The following is a 21,794-nucleotide window of genomic DNA, read 5'->3' as shown; positions in this document are numbered from 1 at the left end:
TAGCCGCCGCCTCAAAAATAGAGCTCTTCTGATTGGCTCGTTCCTAAAAGTTGCGTTTAAGGACGACTGACTCTGTAAACCAGGTAAACGATTTTCAAATGGGTAAAAATAGCGGTCAGCTGCTGTTGGCAACTGCTGTTATCTTTATTTGCCATAGAAAAAAGATTAATTTGCACAATTACTAGTGTAATTAAAGCGAGCATGGTTTCAGCACTTTTATATACATATGCACACAGCCAACTGCGAGCGAAGTAGGCTGTATGCTTTTATTTTGACAGGGGAACGTTTACCCGGAAAATATCGACTGTAGCGACACGAATCGTCAGTAGTCAAAGGTCTTTGAGAGTCTTTTATCAAACTATTCCTCTGCACCTCTTCGTGTTGAGCTTTTCGTGCATTGCAGGGTGAGACAATCCTCTTCGTCACATTTGCACAACTGCATTTGCTTTGTAAAGTGTCGGACTGCGAGTGACAATAAAGTTGGGAATGAGAGCTCAACAAAGTGCATGGCCTCTGCCCTACTTAACTGCTGTTTGCGCTGAAAACATATCCGTGCGTGCTCTCTGTCCACAGGTGATGCTGAGGAGTGTATTCAGGTGCCTTAGGACCAATCTTACAGCTGGTCAAAGAAATATGTCTCAAAGCAGTCTTTCTGGCAAAGTAGCCATAGTCACTGCCTCCACAGATGGGTAAGAATGACGTGATTGACCCCCGATTGTTGGTGCTGTCCAGGAAAAACCAAACAGTAACCAAGCAAGGACTGTGTTAGTCACCTGTCTCCAATCATGACAAATCACTGATTATTGGAGAATTAGTAATACAAGAGCTTAGTCCATGTTTGTTTGATTGTTTTGTGTATGGTCTAAAATGCTTATTTCTCAGATTCAGCACATTCATGAGAGTAATTACAGCTGTAAAGGGGTTAAAGCGATGCATCATAGAGCTCTTCTCCCCCCTCCTCAGAATCGGGCTGGCTGCGGCTCAGGCTCTGGGAAAAAGAGGTGCCCATGTGGTTGTGAGCAGCCGGCGGCAGGCCAATGTAGACAAAGCTGTGGCACTGCTGCAGAGCCAGAGCATCCAAGTGACTGGAACAACCTGTAATGTCGGGAAAGGGGAAGACCGAGAAAAACTGGTTCAGATGGTAAGAAGCCGTCCATCGTGCTCAGAGGTGTTAGAGCAGCACATAAACTATACAAGACCAAGCTTTGGCTCTTTATTATAACACAACTATTAAATGGGTGCTCATTTCTAAATCTATTTTTACTCTTGGACTCTATTAGAGTAGTTTCATGGTTCAAAATAGGAGGAGTTTGCATGTTCTCCCCGTGTTTGCGTGGGTTCCCTCCGGGTACTCCGGCTTCCTCCCACTGTCCAAAGACATGCAGCTTGTGGGGATAGGTTAATTGGATAATCCAAATTGCCACTAGGTGTGAATGTGCGAGTGAATGTAAGCGCGAATGGTTGTCTGTCCCTGTGTGTTGGCCCTGCGACAGACTGACGACCTGTCCAGGGTGTACCCCGCCACTCGCCCTATGACAGCTGGGATAGGCTCCAGCGCCCCCCCGCGACACTGAAAAGGATAAGCGGAAGCGAATGGATGGATGGATGGATGTCTAGCCCCTCAGTTGATCCTCTGTGAAAAAACCTATGAAACTTTATCTGGCATGAGCCACTTGAGAGGTGGAGAAAAGTTCAGCCAACGTGCACCTAACAATTGTTATCAATCATTAACAATAAAAAGGAATCCAAGCTGGATTTTAGTAGAATAAAGTTTAGCCTGATATTTTCCCTGTTTTTTCAATGTAGTTCCACTTAAAGTTGCTATTTGTGAAAATGTGTTTTTATAATGTTTTTATATGAAGCCGAAGTCCCTCACTGCCACATTCCTCTGACCTGTCAGCAACAAGAATGTTTCCAGTTACAGTTTCCCTCTTTTTCTATGCAGGAAATAAGTAACTAATTGGCAATGAGTTAAAATCTGGCCATAGTTCCACCCCAGATGCTTCTTACTTCTGCCAGGCTTAGTGTGAAGGGCAGAGTCAGAGCATGCTGCTAACACAAGCACTGAAACTACAGCTGTGCGCGACTGGACGACTCAGAGAACCACTATGACTGCTTCAAATACCTCCCGTTTCTAATGTGGACTGTATGTAAAGCGTTTTCAAGATTTAAGTTGCTGTCACAGCTCTTTCCCACGAAGAACTGAACCCACTCTTATGGTCTTACCAAACTGTCCAAAAACTGTAATTTTGCCTTTAGCTGCCTGTCTACATCTGTTATTAGTTACTCTGTAACTTTGGTGTTTTAACATATTTAGCTCTGACGCAAACTCATTAAAGTCCCTGATCATCCACACCACACCTGCAGGGCTTTCCCCACAGTTTAAGAGCCACTGTGGCTCAGGTGGTAGAGCGGGTTATCTACCAATCAGAGAGTTGGTGGATCGGTGTTTGACTGCACCTGCTGAGTGTGTGTGAACAGATAAAAGCTCGTATGAATGTGTGTGTGACTGGGTGAATGAGTCTGTATAAGTCTATGCTATTTAAGTCCACTTATCACGCACTGCTGTGCTTTCATCTGATTGGCTGCTCCTCACAAACAGACTATTTGTACAGTCTGGAGCTTATCTCTGTTTACCTCAGTGTTCACAGTCAGAGCTTTGTGCCTGAGATGTGCATGTTAAGGATATCTGTGCTCAGTGACATCACAGAGAGCTAAAAGCAGAACAAGCTGTCTGAAGCTGAGCGTTTCGGGCGGTCTGAGCCTGAGCTTCTGGCTCACAGTGATTACTTGTACATATGCTGGTGTCATTATTTGAAACTCTGGCCATGTTACTGTGAGCAAAAAGTCCCCTTTCATCATCCTCAGTGGTGGTGGAAAAAGTAAGTGGGAACCATTAGCAGAGCCTCTTTTGGTGGTTTGGTGGTTACCTAGAGCACTTTCTGTAGCTTCACGTGCTCAGGGGGGGATAATGGACCCCTCTGTCTTAAAGAGACACTCCAGCTCAGCCATATTAGGATGTCTGGTCCGTGATGTCATTCCACAATAACCGATGGGTTTAAGGTGAAGCAGATTTTCTTGGTCTGCTGTATTTTTAAGGTTGGGGTCGCTGTCATGCTGCATCACTCAACTGCTCATGAGCAATTCAGACAATTCATCAGACTGCAGACGTTTCCCAGAAGCACCGTGGACTGCTAAGGTGCTCTGTGGAAAACTTTAGTGGAGGTTTTTTTACATTTTTTTTGTGGTTTCTTCTGTGGAGTCCTGCCACGTAAAACATGCCTGCATGGTAGAGTCATTAAGACAGACGTGAACCAGCTCCAGCCATTCCTTTAGCTTTTCCTCTGAGCTCCTTTTGGACTTTGTTTAGTATTTAGTGGCGTACCTTTGAACTTATTGTATTCAACGCTTGTTTTTAAGGACGACAGCGGCCACACAAGTAAAATGCTTTGAGTTTTAGACAGTGTATCTGATTGTGATTGCTGAACAGTGTCTTTTACACGACTTTGTAAGAGTTTCATGAAAGCAAACAGTTCATCTTTTGTGCAAAGCGTGGTTCACATCAGCAGCTGCTTTTGTGACTCAAACTGCATTAAGAGATGAAGTGCATGCAAATTTCCTCCACTTGTTGGCGTCACTGTGTAATAGCGTGAACGAGTGCTTGGCTCTGTGTTTGGTACAGACTCTGGATCGGTGTGGGGCCATTGACATCCTGGTGTCCAATGCAGCAGTCAATCCTTTCTTTGGAAACATCATGGACTCCACAGAGGAGGTCTGGGATAAGGTACGTACAAAAATTGAGCCCACACCAATCATTTATGATGTACGACATAAATTTGCATTTTTTTTAAATGAAGGATACAGTAGCACTAATATGTTGTCATAAAACAACAACATAAATCCAAAATGTGGTTCTGAAGAGCTGTTTACGTTAGTAAAATGATAACTTGAGAGATCACTCTGTTATTTAAAGTATTCACTGTCACTGTGTCGACATTTTCAGATCCTAGACGTGAACGTAAAATCAGCCTTCCTCATGACCAAGCTGGTGGCGCCTCATATGGAGAAGAGAGGGTGAGTGACAATGGCACCAAAAGGGGCGTCCATAAAAACCTGCCTGCTGTAATATTTTTAACACCTCTCACAGGTTTGTGTTTTTCTTTCAGAGGTGGAAATGTCATATTTGTGTCATCTGTGGCTGGATACCAACCAATGCAGGTCAGTGAGGAATTTCTCCTTGGCAGGAATTCGTGTGGTGCTGTGACTGAATCTCATCAGTGCAGTCAGGATTGGTTGGTCGCCTCCTTACATCACATCGAGACATAGAGATGGAAGTGAGAAAGCAATTCTCTGGAGAAAAGCTGTAATGTTAAGCCTCTATGTTACTCACAGACTCCAGTATCTGCCAGTGTTTGACACTGCATTAGCGGTGTGGTGTGATAATCTTGAGGTGTGGAGCCTGAGCTTTTATGGCTTTTGAAGTGGGAGAAAAGTCTTAGAAACCCTGTTTGGTAAGGTAGTCTTAGTGTAGTGGTTTATACATTTACCTAACCGTACCGGTTTGATTTCAGGAGAACATAAAAGTCCCTTGGCGGTTGTGTCTGGAAGGGCATCTGGCATAAAAAATGTGCCAAGTCAAACATGCAGAGGCACCCGCTGTGGCGCCGTGTTAATAAGGAAGCAGCTGAAAGCAGCTAATAATGGATATATGCACATGACTATCATTAAAGCCAGTGAAACATAAACCTGAATGTAAAGAAGTGACATGCTCTGTTTTGTTTCTGCAAACCTGTTCACGTGGCGTGCACGTGCACTTCTCCAGGCTTTGGGTCCTTACAGCGTGAGTAAGACGGCCTTGCTGGGTCTAACCCGGGCTCTGGCCCCTGAGCTGGCTCAGAGCAACATAAGAGTGAACTGCGTGGCCCCTGGAATAATCAAGACCCGCTTCAGCTCTGCGGTGAGGACACGCGCTGGAGTCCTTTGCGAAAAATGTGGTTTTTGTTGCATTTCAGTCGTGCTTTCTCGTATTAGTGTTGTACTTTTTATAATAAACTCTTTTGTTCCAGCTGTGGCAGAATGAAGGCATTGCGGATGAGTTCAAAAAGCAGCTATGCATTAAAAGGTGAAGTTCAAGGTCACAGGAAAGCTTGTTGGTAATATTCAGAGTCCAGGATTTGACACGTTGAATTTGCCTCTCCTGTCAGAGTTGGAGAACCGGAGGAAATTGGAGGTGTGATCGCGTTCTTGTGCTCCAAGGAAGCGTCCTACATCACCGGAGAGACCATCACAGTGACCGGAGGGATGAACTGTCGACTTTGAACGCATCGTTTTTAATTTGATTTCTTCTATTTTTCTGAAGTGCTGGCAGCTAAGACAACTAAGCTTAGCGCAGGAGCTGCAACACACTAAGATAAACCAATATAATGAAGCAGAGAGAGCTCTGGGTTACTGTGAGCGTCTTGAGTTTCCAGGTTGATTTTTGTTGTGTAAAGGTTTCTAATGAAAAATCTGATGTTTTTGTAAAAGAAAATAATTAATTTTAAATGAGGAAATGTGTCATTTCAAACTGCAGCAGCTATGCGATAAAAGCTATTTCAGTGCATAAACATGATTTACAGGCCAGGGAGGGTTTTATAAACTGATGTAATATCAGTCATTACATGAGCTGAACGTCAGGAGCCGTTTGCGAGCTTCGGCTTCATTGATGAACCAAATGGAGCGTGCACCAGTGTCATCATCAACTAGTTTTTATTTTGCATTTCATTTCATACAAAACATCACAAACTTTATTAACAGAGATATTACATATTGCAAGTTAAAAATCTCACATTTGTAACAGACAATATAGATATGTTTTTAAAAAATACAATTTAAATGATTTAAAAAAGCTGTATGACACTGCCTGTAACCGTGGCTACGTTTATCCACGATGTCAAAGCACCTGTTCAAGTTTTAATCGCCCTGAGTCAGGTTTATTTCAAGCAAATGGAAGATAAAAGTGTCTATCAGTCTCAATAGCATTTAAAAACATGTTATTCTTTCTGACCATGTTGCCGGTAGAGGACAAAAAATCATTTCATCACCTCCGTTTGTGTCCAGCAGACAATAAGCGGCGCCGGGTCATCGCAGGTTTCCAAAACTCCCTCAGGGTGGGCACGTAGGTGCCGTGTTTGGTCTTGTAGTAGCGTTTCATAAACAGCTGGGGGAGACAAAGGGATTCAAAGCACTAAGAATAAGAGTTTACTGTGTTACAGGCATCAGTTACAGCAGGGTCGTCAAACTCATTTTACACTGTTTTAGTCCTGAGTGAGCCGGACCAGAGAAACTCGTCTTTCTATCAGTGTAAACACGTTTAATTGCACATTTAACCCCTGAGATCTAAAATGAGAAAAACAAGCCTCAGCACATCTCAGTTGTTCAGCTATGAGAGAAATGTCAGCCTTAATCTTTGGGCTTAAACTGTAAATCAATGCATAAATATACAGAAAAGGTCTTGTAATTATAAAACAATGATTTTGTTTTATATTTTTTTTAATTTCTGTGAGTGAATTATAAAGAAAAACAAAGAAAACAGCAATGTGTTGTCATTTACTTTTATCTATTAATTACTTTGGTGAAGTCTGAATGGCCATGACGGCGCTCTATAAGCAGGAAGAGCTGTAAGAATTTATGAAAATGTATTTGAGCCTGCAATTCATGCCCTCCACATTTTACAAAGCCACCCAATGTGCCAGATTGAAGTCCTTGCCAGGCCGATTTTGGCCCCCCCCGAGTCTTATGCTTTACACCCCCATTTATACTATTTTGTCTGAAACTGTACATCATTCAGGCATAATGAAAGCTAAGACTGGATGTGTTCTGCATACGCACCCTGACTTTGAAGTTCTTCGTCGCCTCATCCTCTGAATCAGCCACGTAGTCGTCATCTTCTGCACTGCCCAGCACCTCTGAACAGAACAGTAAACACACATAAGCTCAAACCTTTGCAGGTGATACATTTCTTACATAATTACACCCTACATTCACCTGTGTCACTCTGCTGCTGAGAGGGAGAGCTTCTCGTGCTGTGTAGTGCAGGATGGTTTCTGTTGAGGGGAAACAACAGTAGCTGTTAACTGGTGACTAATCACAGGGGGGGGGGCATCGAGCTGACCTGCTTAGCTTCGTGCACTTCTAACTGAAGTCTAAAGGCAACCAGAAAACACTGAAGTACAAATGTGGATCAGTGTGTGTGATCTAGCTGCACATAGTTAAGTCATTAATATCAGACAAAAGAAACCAGAAATCTGTGGAGCTAAATCAGATGTTTTTATTGTATTTAGACAGTTTATACCATGTTTAAACAAGTTGACTGAACCACAATATCCATTTTTACTTCAAACATGTTCTTAAACAAATATACAGCCATAGCATTACCCATATATTACTTATTCACACAGACCAGAGTGCTTGGTTTATTGCCATTATGCACTTTAGTCCCTTACTCTTTGTCTTGCGAGCCGGAAGACTCCGTGTCAGACGACAGATGGCTGCTTGTCTGTCTCTGCAGTGTCGTTGTGGCCGGTGACTTCCTCCTCTGCTCGTTTTGTGCCTGGTAAGAGGATGTTTCCTCTGTCCCAGATGTACTAGCCCTGAGAGAAGCAGCTGACATTTCTTCGATGACAACCCTGGGCTCCATGATCAGACAATCGACAAAAACAGAGTAGAGGTGTTGATCTTCAGGGTGATATAGTGTTCTAACACCTAGCTTTCTCATCCGGGCTGCCAGGACTTCCCTGCTGCATCCCTCTTTTCTTATAGTTTCTGCTCGGCCTTCCTTCCTCCTCTGGTCACCTTTACTCTGCGTCTGCCCGCTCAGTCTCTTTTCCACGGGTGTTGTTACACTTAGAACTTCTTCCTCCTCCAAATCGCTTTCTCCTCTGTCAGAGTTCTTGCGCTTCACCCCATTCCTTTGACTTAGGGTGCATCCCTCCTCCAGCTGCTCTCGCCCTTCTTTCGCTCCTTTATCTTTGGCTTTTGGCCTCTGTTTCACTGAGGTGAATTTGGAGTTCAGCTGCTCATGTCCAGCATTGTCAGCTGGACCATCACTTCTCTGTGTTCTTTTAATGCCAGAGTTCAAGACCGGGACGTCTTCATTCGATATTAGTCCAATAACAGGTGCGATAAATGAAGGTTTGCTTTTTGGCTCGGCGCCCTCAGATTCATCCACTGACAACTTCCTGGCTGCTGTCGGCTGATCTGATGGGACTCTTCCGGATGGTGGCAGAGAAAGTGAAGCCAGGATGGAGTCTCCCATATTTGGAGGTAGTGACGCTGTAAAGAGCAAAGAGCATTATCATGAGCTGACACTCAAAGTCTTCCTGTCACAGTCGTCACAACACAGATCTTATCTTTTTCAACCTGCTGACTGCAGGTGGCCAAGGCAGGTTTCATGCTGAAGTAAAATCTTCAGGAGCTGGGGCTGCGTGGCTGCCCGTGCACACTCCTCCAGGACAGGGGGGGCGTCACTGAGCCACGCTACAGTCTGACAAAAAAAATAAAAATAAAACCCAAATATTAGATCAATTCTTGCACACAGAAACTGTTAAAGCAGTGATGATAAGAGCAATAAATCATGTCTAACGCTATGGAAACAGCCGTTTTCTCATTACCTGTACTAGGTTGGGAACAGGAAGCAACTGGTCCAGTCGAACCAAAAACTCCCACAGCAGCTTCTCCAGCTCCTGGTCAAACGTTGCTCCATAATCCACAGGAAACACTTCCTGTCAGGAGAGGGTGTAAAAGTTCATCAGCAGGTGGAGGTGCTGAAGTGTGTGCTGTAGAGGCGAGGTACTCACTTTGTAGAACTTCTCTCTAATCGCTGGGTCTGTGAGGAACGTGTGAATCAAAGAATGGAAATCTCTCACTGTTCTCATCAGTTTTACATCCTTACTCTGGGAAGAAAAAGAGAAGAAATTACATTTATTTTCTCCACAATCAGGAAATCTGCAAGTAAGCAAATAAAACATGTAGATTGGTAACATAAAAATCCCCATTTGGCACATCGTCTTTTTGAATACATAATCTTTGCATCACAATGCAAATATACAGCTACAAGTACTGTGCTGCAACACACTATGAGATAGGGCTGCACGATTAATCGTTAGAAAATCGTGATCTCGATTCATACTTATGTGCGATCTCATTTCCAAATGACAACGATTTAAAAAAAAAAAAAAAAAAAAAAGACGACGACGATTGTACCGCATTTTGATCCGGGACGTAATCTGCATGAAAACAAGCGCTCACTCTTCCTGCTCAACAAATGACAAGGGCGGAGCCTTATACCACGTGATACAGAAGCTGTGCCGTGTGATGCTAAAATTAGCAGGGAAAAAACAACGGAGAACACGTCAGAGATGACGAGAAAGTGACAGGAGAAAATCCGTCCCGGTCAACCACCCAAACATCAATAGCGGGAACCTTATACAGCGCTTCCCTATACACATCGAACTCCCGCAGGCACAAAGAAATTATGGAGGCTATCACTTATCACCTGACCAAAGATATGGCTCCCATCAACACTGTGCAAAACGAGGGATTTAGGAAAATGATCAACACCCTAGACAAACGCTACACAGTGCCGTCCCGCAACTATTTTTCTATTGTTGCACTACCTGCTCTATACACGCAGTGTCGAGCAACGGTGGAGATGGAATTTCGAGCAGTACAACATTTTGCGGCAACCACAAAACGTGACACATTTGTTGTTTTTATGTTTATTTATTGTTTTTATGTTTAGTCTCAACTGTTACGAAGTTGATGTGCAGTTAATAAGCGCAATAAATATTTATACTGGAAAAGAAAATCGTGATCTCAATTCTAAGCCAAAAAAATCGTGATTCTCATTTTATGCAAAATCGTGCAGCCCTACTATGAGCTCTTCCCTAAATATCAAAGGTTCAACTGAGCAATGTTTAATTCCGAAATCAGCTCCATGTTTTGTGGTCAGTGCCTGAAATGAATCAATCACAGAGCAGAAGGAATATGAGAAAACTGAGGAAAATCAGTATCACATTTTCGGCACAGAATAAAAGTTGTCAAAAATGGCAGTGTGATCTGTGAGGTCACTTACTGAAGAAGTTCCAGCAGGTACACGGACTCTTTCCAGGTGTTCCTCAATCACCTCAGCATCAGGCTGTGAACTGCACAGCTCCAAGATCAACTTGTTAAAAAACAAACAAACAAACAAAAAAAGAATGAGGTAAAGATCATCTGACTACAGAGAAACACCAGGTACAGTCCCCGCCTCCACTCTCATAGCCTCCGATAGGACCGCCATCATATTTTTGTAATTTTGCATCACTGGTGTGTTTTTCCTCTCTTCTATAAAAAGGTCTGCATGGTGTGAGAATGAGTGTGTGGTAACTGCTACTGTTGTTACAAGTCAGTTTGTGAGGTTTCTTCCCTCCTAGATATTCAAGCATCAACTCTTAGTGGTGTTATTGCAAAGTGAAAGTGTTTATGGACCACAGCAACTCAACCATGAAGTGTCAGACCAGTTTGAGGCACAGAGCGGTGTCAACAAGTGCTGAGGGGCATAACATAGGCACTAACGTCTGTCTGCTGAAAGGTTCGTAACTGAAAGGTTCAAAGATTTAGTTTGTCTTTATATTTTTTCCCCACTGGTCTAAAATTCAGTCCACCTCGAGGCACTTTATACTGTAATATAAAGACCCTACAGTATTCTGGATCAAAATGAGTAACATAATCTTATAAGTAGTGACAGTGTCTCTCCAAAATCCAAACTGGGAACTGGTTCCTCAGAAGAGGGGCCTGAAAGCTGAAGGCTCTCCTTCCCATTCTACTTTTAAATACTGTAGGAACCACAAGTAAACCCGCACTCTCACAGGGAAGTGTACTGTAGGGATAATATAAGGTCTATTAATAAAAAGCTGTATGCAAGAAGAAGGATTTTAAATTCTGGATTTAACAGGGATCCAACGAAGGGAAGCCAATATAGGAGAAATATGCTCTGTTTTTCTAGTCCCTGTCAGTACTCTCACGGCAGCATTTTGGATCAACTGAAGGGTTTTCAGGGAGTGTTTAGAGCAGGGGTAGGCAACTCCAGGCCTCGAGTGCCGGTGTCCTGCAGGTTTTAGATGCGTCCTTGATCCAACACAGCTGATTCAAATGGCTAAATTACCTCCTCAACATGTCTTGAAGTTCTCCAGAGGCCTGGGAATGAACTAATGATTTGTTTCAGGTGTGTTGACACAGGGTGATGTCTAAAACCTGCAGGACACCGGCACTTGAGGCCTGGAGTTGCCTACCCGTGGTTTAGAGCAACTTGCTTCCTTTTTAATACTATGTCAAAGCCCTAATAACCATGCAAACTCCAGGCTAAAGCTGCAGAGGTGGAGACTGGGACTGTGCCATTCTTGGACACAGTGCAGTGGTTCAAGCACACATTTAAATCCGATTTCCCTTCTCCTGTTATACTCACTCTTGCTCTCAGCCCCACTGTCAGCCTGCCCTGGTGTCTCACAGTGAGCAACCCAGGCACAGCCTCACAGGAAGATGTCACGAACTCCTCCACAACCCCATACTGCATCACATCCCTCCGCTTCAGCACCTTCCACAGGGCTGCAGACACCAGACGCACAGGCGGGGCAAGCAGCTGGAGAGCAGCGAAAGGAAGTCTGGCATCTGCGCAAGAAACAAAAATAGACTACAGTACTGAATCACACTTGCATGAGCTCCTGACAGTAAAAGTTGGAAATAGTGGCATCAATCGCCACACGTCCAGTTTAAACGTTACGCTTACCGCTTCCCTTTGGTTTTCTGGGGGCCATTCCACTGAAAAAGTCCAGAAGGAAACCGGCTCTAAAGTTGACGTTAGCTTAGCAACTCGGAGCGCTTCTAACCGCAATGAGCTTCAAAATAGCACGGGCACTAACACTGAATGCTGAGGAACTTATTTAGGAATAATAACACATTCTAGCTCAAGTACTGTTTGGAGTCACCTGTTGATAAACATAAATGACACTGCTGTTGTTCCCGCGATGCAAATAAAGCTCGTTCACGTCCATCAAAAGTTTGCCTTCTCGTCCTCCCGCCTTCACTGACAGGCTTACAGTCATTCGCAGTGTTCATTGGAATCTGCCGAATGGGCGGTGCTTCAGATTTATGAATACAAAACACAATACTCCACCCCTGGCGTGTGTTGAAACGTTTTACACAAGCGCACCCAATCTGGTTTCAGGAAATGACGTATTGACGTTGCCTGCCAGCCAACACTTCATGATTTAAAGAAAAAATCTAATGGAAAAAAGGTAAATAGAAATGAAAATTATATATTAGCTGAGGCGAGGAATATCAGAAAAGATTAATTTAGATTAATTTAATAATTAATTTAGTTTATATCTTTAAAACGACCTGAAAGTGTTTATTTTCTGTTTCTAAATTGCAGTTTTTAGATGATAATTTTATTTATTAAGGCGAAATAAAATCTGTACAAATCTACCTGATCCTCTGAAAAAAATAACTGCCACCTAAACCTAATAACTGGTTGTGCCCAACTTGGCAGCAAAAACTGCAGTCAAGTGTTTGCAATAACTTGCAATAAGTGTTTCACGTCACATTGGAGGAATTTTGACTTTTTTTAAAGCCATTCAGAGGTCAAATTGCTGATGTGTTTTGGATCGTTGGTCTTGTCCATAGCCCAGGTGAACTTGGCCTTCAGGGAGTGTCATCAGGATTTTCTGGTAAAGAGCAGAACTCATGGTTATAACAATTACAGCAAGCCATCCTGAAGAAGCAAAGCAACCCCAGACCATCACACTACTACCACCACCATGTTTGACTGTTAGTATGAACTTGGAAGGTTCATACTGTTCCAAGTTTTCTCCTTTTGTGGAAAATCGCTCTCAGTATGGTTCACTGGAGTCCCAAAGCCTTAGAAATAACTTTTCAAACCTTTCCATACAGACAGATGTCAGTTTGCTTCCCAGCTGTCCTTGAGTCTCTTTAGATCGTGGCATATTGTGTTACTTTTTGAGATCTTTTAGCCTACTTCACTTTGTCAGACAGGTTCTGTTTAAATGATTTATTGAACACCTTATGTCAGCCATAAATTACAAAAAGATTTCAACACACTATAGTTATCTCCTACAACACAAACAGTCTCCAGTATACAGGCTTACAGACCCAACAAAGCTAACACTGTCTAATAATTCTTTAAAGAAGAAAAAAAGAGGCTTCTTACAAAACTGTTTATGTTCCGTTATAAAAACACAGGCAACAACCTCTGAATTATCAACTGTAGATATCATTATTCTGCTTTTCAGATAAAGGAAGGCACATCTGAGTCAAACACAATCAATATGAACTTTACCCTGTTCTGTTCTGTGTCTGAATTATCACCAAGTCCTGGGGTAAAGTCCACCAACTGGGTCAAACACGAGCAGCACGAACACTAATACAGTGTGTGACACCAAAACAGCCCCAAAAACATCAGGCTGAGAGACGAGAAGAGAAGAAACTAACCAGCATGGATACAACATCTTCATTCATCAAGTAAGTGACAAATGAGTTTTAACGTACCAGTTAGTACACTGCTGCTGTCTGCAGCTTGAAATGATCGTAAAACAGGCACAAGTAACTTAATGATTCAACAGGTGTTCCCAAAAATGTACAGTACTGTGACTTATGTAAGACTGAGGTATGAAAAAAACTTTTTTCTCATTTCAGATTAAAATGTTTAAGAAAAACCGTAAAATAAAATAAAAGCAGGTAAAATCAGTGTGACAATGGAAGAGTGGAATTGAGAGGATGACTTAATGCAAATAAAAATATAGATGGTGCATAAAATAGAAATAACAATAAATAAGGAATGTATGTGAAAATGGTCTCTATCGCACACGGATAAAACTCACATAACAGTTTGACTCACGTTAAGTACTTTGTGTAAATAACAAAACTAACAACGGCTCAATGCAATTTAGTTGATAGATTTTGGGGTCCTGTTCGGGTAATATCAGCTTGTTAATATAACCTACTGGGACACAAAACCAGCATTCTCTCAGATAAAAGTCAAACATTTGTTGAAGAGACCGCTCTATTATTTTAAAACCTTTTTTTGTCTCGTCTGTCCTCAGGTCTGTAACCAAGCGAGTTTGGTCCCCGACACAGAGACCTTTCAGAGTGTGCTGTCACAACAGGAACACCAGGAAAGGCGTCACGGCCGGGACGCTGGAGGAGCTGAAGGAGAGGGTGAGAGTGTGAGAGTGACTGAGGAAAGGTTCTCAATAGGGTGAAAATATTTTCAGCCAAAAATGTCAAAATAAAATAGAAAATTAAGAAATCTATTAAATTTGCTGAATGTAAAGTTAAAAAGAGAAATGAGCTTTTAAAATTATAAAATTAATTAATAGGGTGAATGATTTCAATGCGGCAATAAAAGAGGATTAAATCATCTTTTAGAAGATTCATTACCTCAAGACCATGACATCATCTAACAACATGATGTCATCCTGAAGTCATTAGTCAAATATTCACTGCCTTTGCCTGCAGAATATAAGAGGGCCAAACTGCATTTCCAAACGTCAGCTGAATATCAGCTATGTGTACAACAGCTCCACCTAGAGGCTGATCAAATGCATTTTTTATTGCCAATTGGGTGCCATAAAAACTGGTTTATGAACTGATGATCAAGGTATTAACAAAGGCTAAGACTAAGTCCTTAAGATGGCATGGAAATGTTTCCATTCAAGTCCATATCATGTTGAATTATTATTTAATGCTAATAAATGATTTTTAAATGATTAAGAATTAGTTGTTTTTACAGCTGGGAAGTAAATATCACTAATTCATATTCTCTGTATATGACTGCTTACTTACTGTCCTCATACTGACAGGTATGCCAGGCGTTGCTGCTCTCGCTGTCTGCGGTGTCTCTGTCTCTGGTTTGTGAGGATGACGGTACAGAAGTCGACTCTGATGAGTTCCTCATGACCCTACCCGACAATGTCATGCTCATGGCCCTGGAGCCTGGACAGACATGGAGATCACAACAGGTGGGTTTGACCGCAGAAGCTGTGTCTGGGTTTAGGGTGTGCTTTTTGTCTCTTGGTGACAGTTTTCTAATCTCTCTGATGCCCCCCAGGGTGCAGTTGTGCCTAAAGCTCAAGACCACAACAAATCACGTACTGGGAGAGACATAGCCCGCGTCACCTTTGACCTTTACAGGATGAGCCCCAAAGATGTGTTTGGCTCATTGAATGTGCACGCCACATTTCAAGGCCTGTACTCGGTGAGCGCTGACTTTCAGTGTCTTGGGCCCAAGAAAGTTCTCAGGTAAGCCAAGTGAAAAGGTTAGCAGGGTAATAAAGGTTCATTTGCATATGTAGTGCTGTGCAAGCTTTCAGTTGCAGAAGTAAAATTCAGTCTTTTAGCATCAATACAGACTTTAGTTTGCATTTAATAAAAATGAACAGACAGAAGTTAGGACAGAACTTTATTAGCAATAAGTTTAACAAGCTTTAGCTGTTGCACAGATGCCGTCACATTGGACTCTATAAAACTTTGGTATACAGAGGAGTTCACAGTCAACTCACTGACTGTAAGACGCCCAAATCATCACCACCTCCACCACCGTGTTTCACAGTTGGTGTGAGGAGTTTGTGCTGATATGCAGAGTTTGATTTTCTTTAAATGTGGTGCTGTGCATCTCCACTTTGTTCTCATCATAAAGGACATTGTTTCAGATGTTCTGTGGATTGTTCAGATGCAATTCTGGCTTGGGCATCAAGGCTTAGACTCACAGACCTGTTCAGTCTTTTTCAAACTCCACTGTCATTAACTTTAATATTTGACATCATAACTTAGACCTGTAGAGTCTCAGCTGTAGCTACTGCGATTTTGCAATTTCTCCGAGCATTGCATGACCTGACCCTGAGGTAAATTTGCTGGGGTGTTGCATGGTGTTATCACACAGACCAGCAGACTGCCAGAACTTCTGATTCTCAGTTAACAAAATGCATTTGATCAGCAGCACCACAATAATTCCTATGGAAGTAGTAAGGGTGCAGTAAGTTACCTGGTTTCCTACCTGCTCAGGCTCCAGCCTGTGTTATGTACTTAAAATACATTTTAATAGTTAGGTGGAGTTCAGCTGATCCACACGATAAATTTTATTGCACAAATTAAATGTTAATGTTTAGATTTTTCTGATATTTCTTGATTTTATACTCCCAGATTTGAACCTCAAATAATAACAGTATAACATCTGAATAAAATTTGAAAAAGTTTAAAGCAGGACACTAAAGAAATACTCGTGTATAAGTCTGTTTTCTACAGATTTTGGATTATTTAACTTTAAACTTTAACTTTAAAAGAGGATAAGAGAAATAGCAGCTGTCACTCACAGCCAGCTATTAAAGCTTAACGATCACATCAGATGTTTCTGGTTCAGGCTGAAGAATCTGCACTGACCTTTAATCCTGATAACACTGTGCTGTTTCCAGAGAAGTGCTGCGTGTGGCCTCCACCCTTCTTCAGGCTGCTGGACACCTGCTTCTCACGTCTGCCACCATGATCCGCCGCATCATTGAAGGCGCAGAGCTCTGGCAGCCACAGAGGGCGGAGTACGCAGCCAGATGGAACTGAGATGGACCCGTTTAGATGCAACCTAAAGTAATGAGGTCTTTTGTGTGACTGCTGGACCTGTTTGAGAGCCTCTCAATTTACTCTTACCCTTCAGTACCTACAGTATTGGAAAATTATGTTTTACCTCCTTAAGAAGAGGAAAAAGAAAGCACCTTGTTAAGAGAAATATCTGCTGAGGTAGCATTTGTAAATATTAACTGTGATTGTATGAATAGATGTCGTATTTTTGTAATCATATTTCAGGTTTTAAACTGATTTTTGATACTTTTTGCCTCTAACAAAGCAAGATTTAGTAAGATAGCTGGCTAACTTGTGAAATATTACCCACATAATATCTTTCACAGCAGGGCCAGACCAGTAAAACTCCTGCACTGAGGTTTAACTGCACATTTAATCCTGGACATAGTATGTTATTATAATAAAAAGAAGTGCTCTTTGGGTTTAAATTGTAAGAAATAAAAGTGTAAAATAACAGATAAACTTCTGGTAGCTCATTTTCTAGACTGTCTTTAAGTATAAAACTGAACCTAACCTAAATAAAATTGTTGTTAATTAGCAGAAAAGGAAAGAAATGTATACAGTGGTGAAAAAATAACTTCTCTGTCATTTAGCTATTAATTACTTTGGTTTAGTATGAATGACCTGGGAGAGCTCTTAGTAGGAAAACATGTAAAATTTAGTGAAAAGTCAGAAATCTACACTCTCCTTCACAGTTTCAGTCCAGGACTGAAGTCTTTATCGGGCCAATTCTGGGCCCCGGGCCTTATGTTTGACACCACTGTTTTAAACTCTTCCGTGTTGGTGTAATTTAGTGTGGATTACATGCTGAAACGTGTCTTCTTTCAAACATGCCTGTGTTTTCTGTACGCACTGAGGAATAATTTGTGTTTTGCTGTAACTAATCAGCTGAGTCCTGCTGGAAGAGCAATAAAAGTGCTTTTATTAAAACAGTGAAAACAGCTGCACAGCATAAACAGACCAAAACTGCACCTAGAATCCGAATGAGGATCTTTTGAACACACTAACTAAAACAGCAGGAAAAACATGGAATCAGGGGGTCTGTCTAACATGGGAACTTGATAAACAAGTTGACAACTGCCTGAAGAACAGAGGAACTAAAAAATGATCCAGCTGTGTTTTTATATGAGCCATAAGAGCTGTTGTGCTATTTCTACTCTGGAGGGATCTTCACATTTTTCTCCTCGCTGTAGCCTTTGTTCCCTTCGAGCATCATAATCCAGGAGTTCATGCTATTGGGCAACTTTATTTTAGTCATCGCGTTCATGTACTGCTGATACATGACGTTGCCCAGTACCTGATGGTGCTGCTCCTCATTCATCCAGCGAGGCCTCCCTCTCTTAATGAAATAGCGCATGTCGCCGAACCACTGAATGACCGACAAGCGTGGCACACCGACCATCCTTGCCAGCCGACTGTACTGCTCCTTGTCTGGGTACTGGCATTGCAGGAACGCCATCTTCATCATCGCCAGCTGGGCCGGCGTCTTGCAGTGGAGCCGAGTAGTAGGTGTAGGCTCGGCGGAAGAGGGGGTGTTTTTCACTTCGATGAGGGCCTTTAGTTTGTCAATATCTGTGATGAAAACGCGGTGGTCCGGCTCTGCTTGCAGATCTGCACCCTCGATTTCGTTTTTCTCCCTGAAGTCGCTGTCTATGGTGGAGCTGGGATCGCCGGCTCTCTGCAGCAGACGTGTCTGGTTGTCAGGCGCTGGAGATGAAGAAGTTTGGTTTTCAGCCTGGGGGCCGAGCAGAGAGCTGGGAGCCGGAGGTGCATTACTCTCCTCTTGCATGCAACTTTTGTTCACTCTTGGTTTTTTTCTTTTTCTGCCACGACGCTTGGGGCATTTTTCTCCCCCGCTTTCCACTTTATCCATCATCTCCTCCTTATCACGCTTCACGATCTTCTTTCCCATCTTTTCTGTTGCTGTTGCCCATTTCCGCTTTTGCGTGCTGCTTTTTTTCTCCTTCACTGGTTGCTCCTTCTTCAACTGCTCATTAACATTTGCGCTGTCTCCTCTCACTCCTCTTCCCTTTGCATTCCCACCAGTTGCTTTCACTTTTCTCTTCTCTCTTCCGTCCTCTATTACTTCTCTCTCCGTCCCGTCTTGAAGCTCCTTCTTTTCCTGACTTGAGTTGAACTTCCTTTGGACCTCACGGATGTCTTCATAGTCCCAGCTGATGCCGTAGCGGAGCCTCTGTGCCATGAACCACGCCTTCACCTGGTCTGGGTGCAGGTGGCAACTCTCTGCCAGTTTGGCCGTCTGTCTGTGTGTTAGGTAGGGAAACCTGTCAAAGGCCTCGTCCAGCTCTGCAGCGCCGTGTATCTGTGAGTCGATCTGGTGCGAATGCACCCACACAAGCTTCCTACTCTCAGAGATCAAGGGGAAGCACACCACACTGCTCTGGTTTATGCCGTTAGCCACGGGGGTAGGGCTTATGTCTGAGAAAGATGAAGTTTCTTCAAGAGTGCCAGGTGGTTTCTGACCGAGTCCAAGGAGCTCTTCATCAGCAAAGTGCCTCATCTTACTCATCTGTGGTGATGCACTCCTGAAAACAGCAGACAGAAATATGTACAAATAAATGAAATACTCTAAGGTCAAAATTACTGAGCAGGATTTTCCCAGTGCCTGTGATGAAGTATCTGATTTCTTAGATATTTGATTTGTTAATCGTGCACTTCTCTGGAAGTGCACCATTACTGCTTCCATAGGAATTACAAAGGTAAGTAGCAGCCAGGTGCTGATAATCAAATGCACCTGATTAATGAGGCGTGAGCACGTCTATAAAAGCAGAAGTTTTGGCAGTTTAATGGTCTGGAGCATTCAAGTGTGTGTTAACATAAAGACTCAATCTTCCCAGGAGAGGGCGTCCCAGCAAATTCACAACAGGATCAAACCATGCAATGTTCAGAGACACTGCAAAAAAAACAAAGAGCTCCATCTCAGGCTCTACAGGTCTCAGTTAGCACGATTAATGTTAATGTTCATGACATTATTATTAGAAAAAAACTGAAAAAGTATGGCTTGTTAGAAAGGGTTAAGGGAAAAACTCTTCTGTCTAGAACAGGGGTGGGCAATTCCAGGCTTCGAGGGCTGGTGTCCTGCAGGTTTTAGATCTCACCTTGGGTTAACACACCTGAATCACACGATTAGTTCATTACCAGGCCTCTGGAGAACTTCAGGACATGTTGAGGAGCTAATTTAGCCATTTAAATCAGCTGTGTTGGTTCAAGGACGCATCTAAAACCTGCAGGGACACTGGCCCTCGAGGCCCGGAGTTGCTCACCCCTGGTTTAGAATGAACATGGAGGCAGATCTGAACAAAACCAGAACACAAGCAACGAGGAATATCCCAAAATTCCTCCACAACTATGTGAGAAACTGATAAGATACAGAAGACGGACAGATAGATAGATAGATCCCTCAGGTAGGTTCCTCCAGGAAAATGTCTATTGCACAGTATTTTGACTATTGTCAGTCTATTGCACAGTGATTAGTTCTTAAGATGAATAGTCCAATATCTTTGTTTATATTATGAACGGGCGTTATAAGGTGTTATAGATAAAAATTTTAATTTTTAAAAATGACCTGCTTTGCAAGCTTCCTTATAACTCTGCATTATTGTATGTAGTCTGTGTTTCACATTATAATCAATCCAGTCCTTTTGGCCACTTAAATGTCTTAATATTAGTGTTATATTGTATTTCTTACAGTTTTTTATACCAGATTTTTGATGTCAATGAGACATTTTGCCCACATAAACAAAAGATTTTTAAAAGTCACTTTGCCAAAGAGTGGCTGCAACTTCTACATCATGGCAGGTCTTTTCTTACTCGCTTACATAATGGCTTTTGATCATTCATTAGAGACACATTTGATAGATGATAGGTCCACAAAAGTTTAATATCAGAAATCACTTTTTGGCAGATGATCATCATTTTCACCGTGGCGCTGCTAAAGTTGTTTCACAAACTTAATGGTGCTGTGTAATTTATAACAGCTGGTTATTTTATATATTTTTTAAAATATTAATTATAAAATGAACTCTTACCTGGAGCTCAACTTATTCCCCTAAATTAGTAGTACCTCAATAAGAGTAAGACATAAGACGTAAGAGTAAGAACTGAACATATTAAATACAAACATCTGGTTTAATATTCTAAATGTTAATTTTAATCGTTTTGGTTTCAGTGATTTAATGCCCAAGAAAGTAAGGTTACACCCAAACTGATTCCTGTTAATTACGTATTACTTTAATTAATTAAATATTACTTATTGTTTAATACTTTTAGCTAATTAACTAAACAAAGTCTAGCTAACTTAGCTAGCTAACTTTAGCTGGCTACACTTTGATGTTAGCTTATATTCTGACCGGGACTGACCTCTCTAACCCGGTTATGAGTAACACACAGTGATGTTAAAAAGTGCTGGTTACCTTCACTGTTCACCCCGTTGCTTTATCGGAGCACTGCTGCCTGTTTGTTAGCACTAGCGGTAAGTTTAAGGCTAACTTCAGTGCACAGGTGTAGTTAGCTTAATAAAAGCATTTCCTGGGTTTGCCTGGCATGCATAAAACTTTGGCGCCCGCCAACCTTGAGAAACAACGTCAGCTCCTGTCTGATGTTCCCTTTGAAAACTGTCCGAAATATACAATAAAAAGGCGAAAAAATAATTTACAAATTCTTCCCCTAAGTCCCTGGTCACATCATTAGAAACACATTTTGTTGTTTTTCTCATGACAGAGGTTATATATGAAATGTGATAGACTTACATCCACTTTACATATAAGGTACATCTGGGGTGCTGACCATTTGTCAGACTCCCAAATGAAATGTTCTTAAATCATTTTGTTTTCCGATTTTAATTTATTAAATGAGAAAACAAAACATAAAATTAATTTTCGTCTCGATGACACCCCACAAAGGTTTTGAGCCAGAAATACACCTGGTTTTAATAAATATCCCATTTAAAAATATTAACTGGGACAGAAAGAAGGCAGGAAAGCTGGGAGAAAAATTGCAGTAAATGGTCCCATATTCAGTCCTCTGCAACAACCTTATGGCACATGGTTTACCTGCTCAGCCAGGTGGGCTATGCTAGGAATTTCTTTTTTAATACAGTTTTAAGAAAT

General features: G+C 42.0%; 4 protein-coding genes across 4 annotated transcripts; 2 read left to right on the top strand and 2 right to left on the bottom strand.

The window, feature by feature from the left end:
* Positions 1–271: 271 nt before the first annotated feature.
* dhrs4 (dehydrogenase/reductase (SDR family) member 4) lies at positions 272–6,568 on the top strand. The gene is made up of 9 exons (XM_087836916.1): positions 272–404; positions 574–689; positions 964–1,141; positions 3,683–3,784; positions 4,004–4,074; positions 4,167–4,218; positions 4,823–4,957; positions 5,067–5,122; positions 5,205–6,568. The coding sequence occupies exons 2-9, from the start codon at positions 577–579 to the stop codon at positions 5,317–5,319; spliced, it is 822 nt and encodes a 273-aa protein (XP_087693042.1). The 5' UTR covers positions 272–404; positions 574–576; the 3' UTR covers positions 5,320–6,568.
* On the bottom strand, positions 5,738–12,387 carry tinf2 (TERF1 (TRF1)-interacting nuclear factor 2). The gene is made up of 10 exons (XM_087836943.1): positions 11,807–12,387; positions 11,486–11,688; positions 10,115–10,204; positions 8,838–8,933; positions 8,652–8,762; positions 8,401–8,524; positions 7,485–8,313; positions 7,027–7,085; positions 6,871–6,947; positions 5,738–6,199 (listed from the first exon to the last, which is right to left on the bottom strand). The coding sequence occupies exons 1-10, from the start codon at positions 11,832–11,834 to the stop codon at positions 6,080–6,082; spliced, it is 1,737 nt and encodes a 578-aa protein (XP_087693069.1). The 5' UTR covers positions 11,835–12,387; the 3' UTR covers positions 5,738–6,079.
* A 1,028-nt stretch (positions 12,388–13,415) lies between these two features.
* Positions 13,416–17,219, top strand: cideb (cell death inducing DFFA like effector b). The gene is made up of 5 exons (XM_006809335.3): positions 13,416–13,557; positions 14,139–14,253; positions 14,898–15,056; positions 15,146–15,336; positions 16,506–17,219. The coding sequence occupies exons 1-5, from the start codon at positions 13,532–13,534 to the stop codon at positions 16,645–16,647; spliced, it is 633 nt and encodes a 210-aa protein (XP_006809398.2). The 5' UTR covers positions 13,416–13,531; the 3' UTR covers positions 16,648–17,219.
* A 351-nt stretch (positions 17,220–17,570) lies between these two features.
* Positions 17,571–21,301, bottom strand: homezb (homeobox and leucine zipper encoding b). Its single transcript, XM_006809336.3, has 2 exons — positions 21,099–21,301; positions 17,571–19,211 (listed from the first exon to the last, which is right to left on the bottom strand). Exon 2 carries the CDS (start codon positions 19,193–19,195, stop codon positions 17,819–17,821), a length of 1,377 nt encoding a protein of 458 aa, XP_006809399.2. The 5' UTR covers positions 19,196–19,211; positions 21,099–21,301; the 3' UTR covers positions 17,571–17,818.
* Between the last annotated feature and the right edge of the window lie 493 nt (positions 21,302–21,794).

This window comes from Neolamprologus brichardi, chromosome 3 (assembly GCF_056152115.1).
Source record: "Neolamprologus brichardi isolate AB-2024 chromosome 3, ASM5615211v1, whole genome shotgun sequence".
Lineage (NCBI taxonomy): Eukaryota > Metazoa > Chordata > Actinopteri > Cichliformes > Cichlidae > Neolamprologus > Neolamprologus brichardi.
Note: the sequence above shows the minus strand (reverse complement) of the source record. Positions and strands in the feature narration are given on the sequence as shown.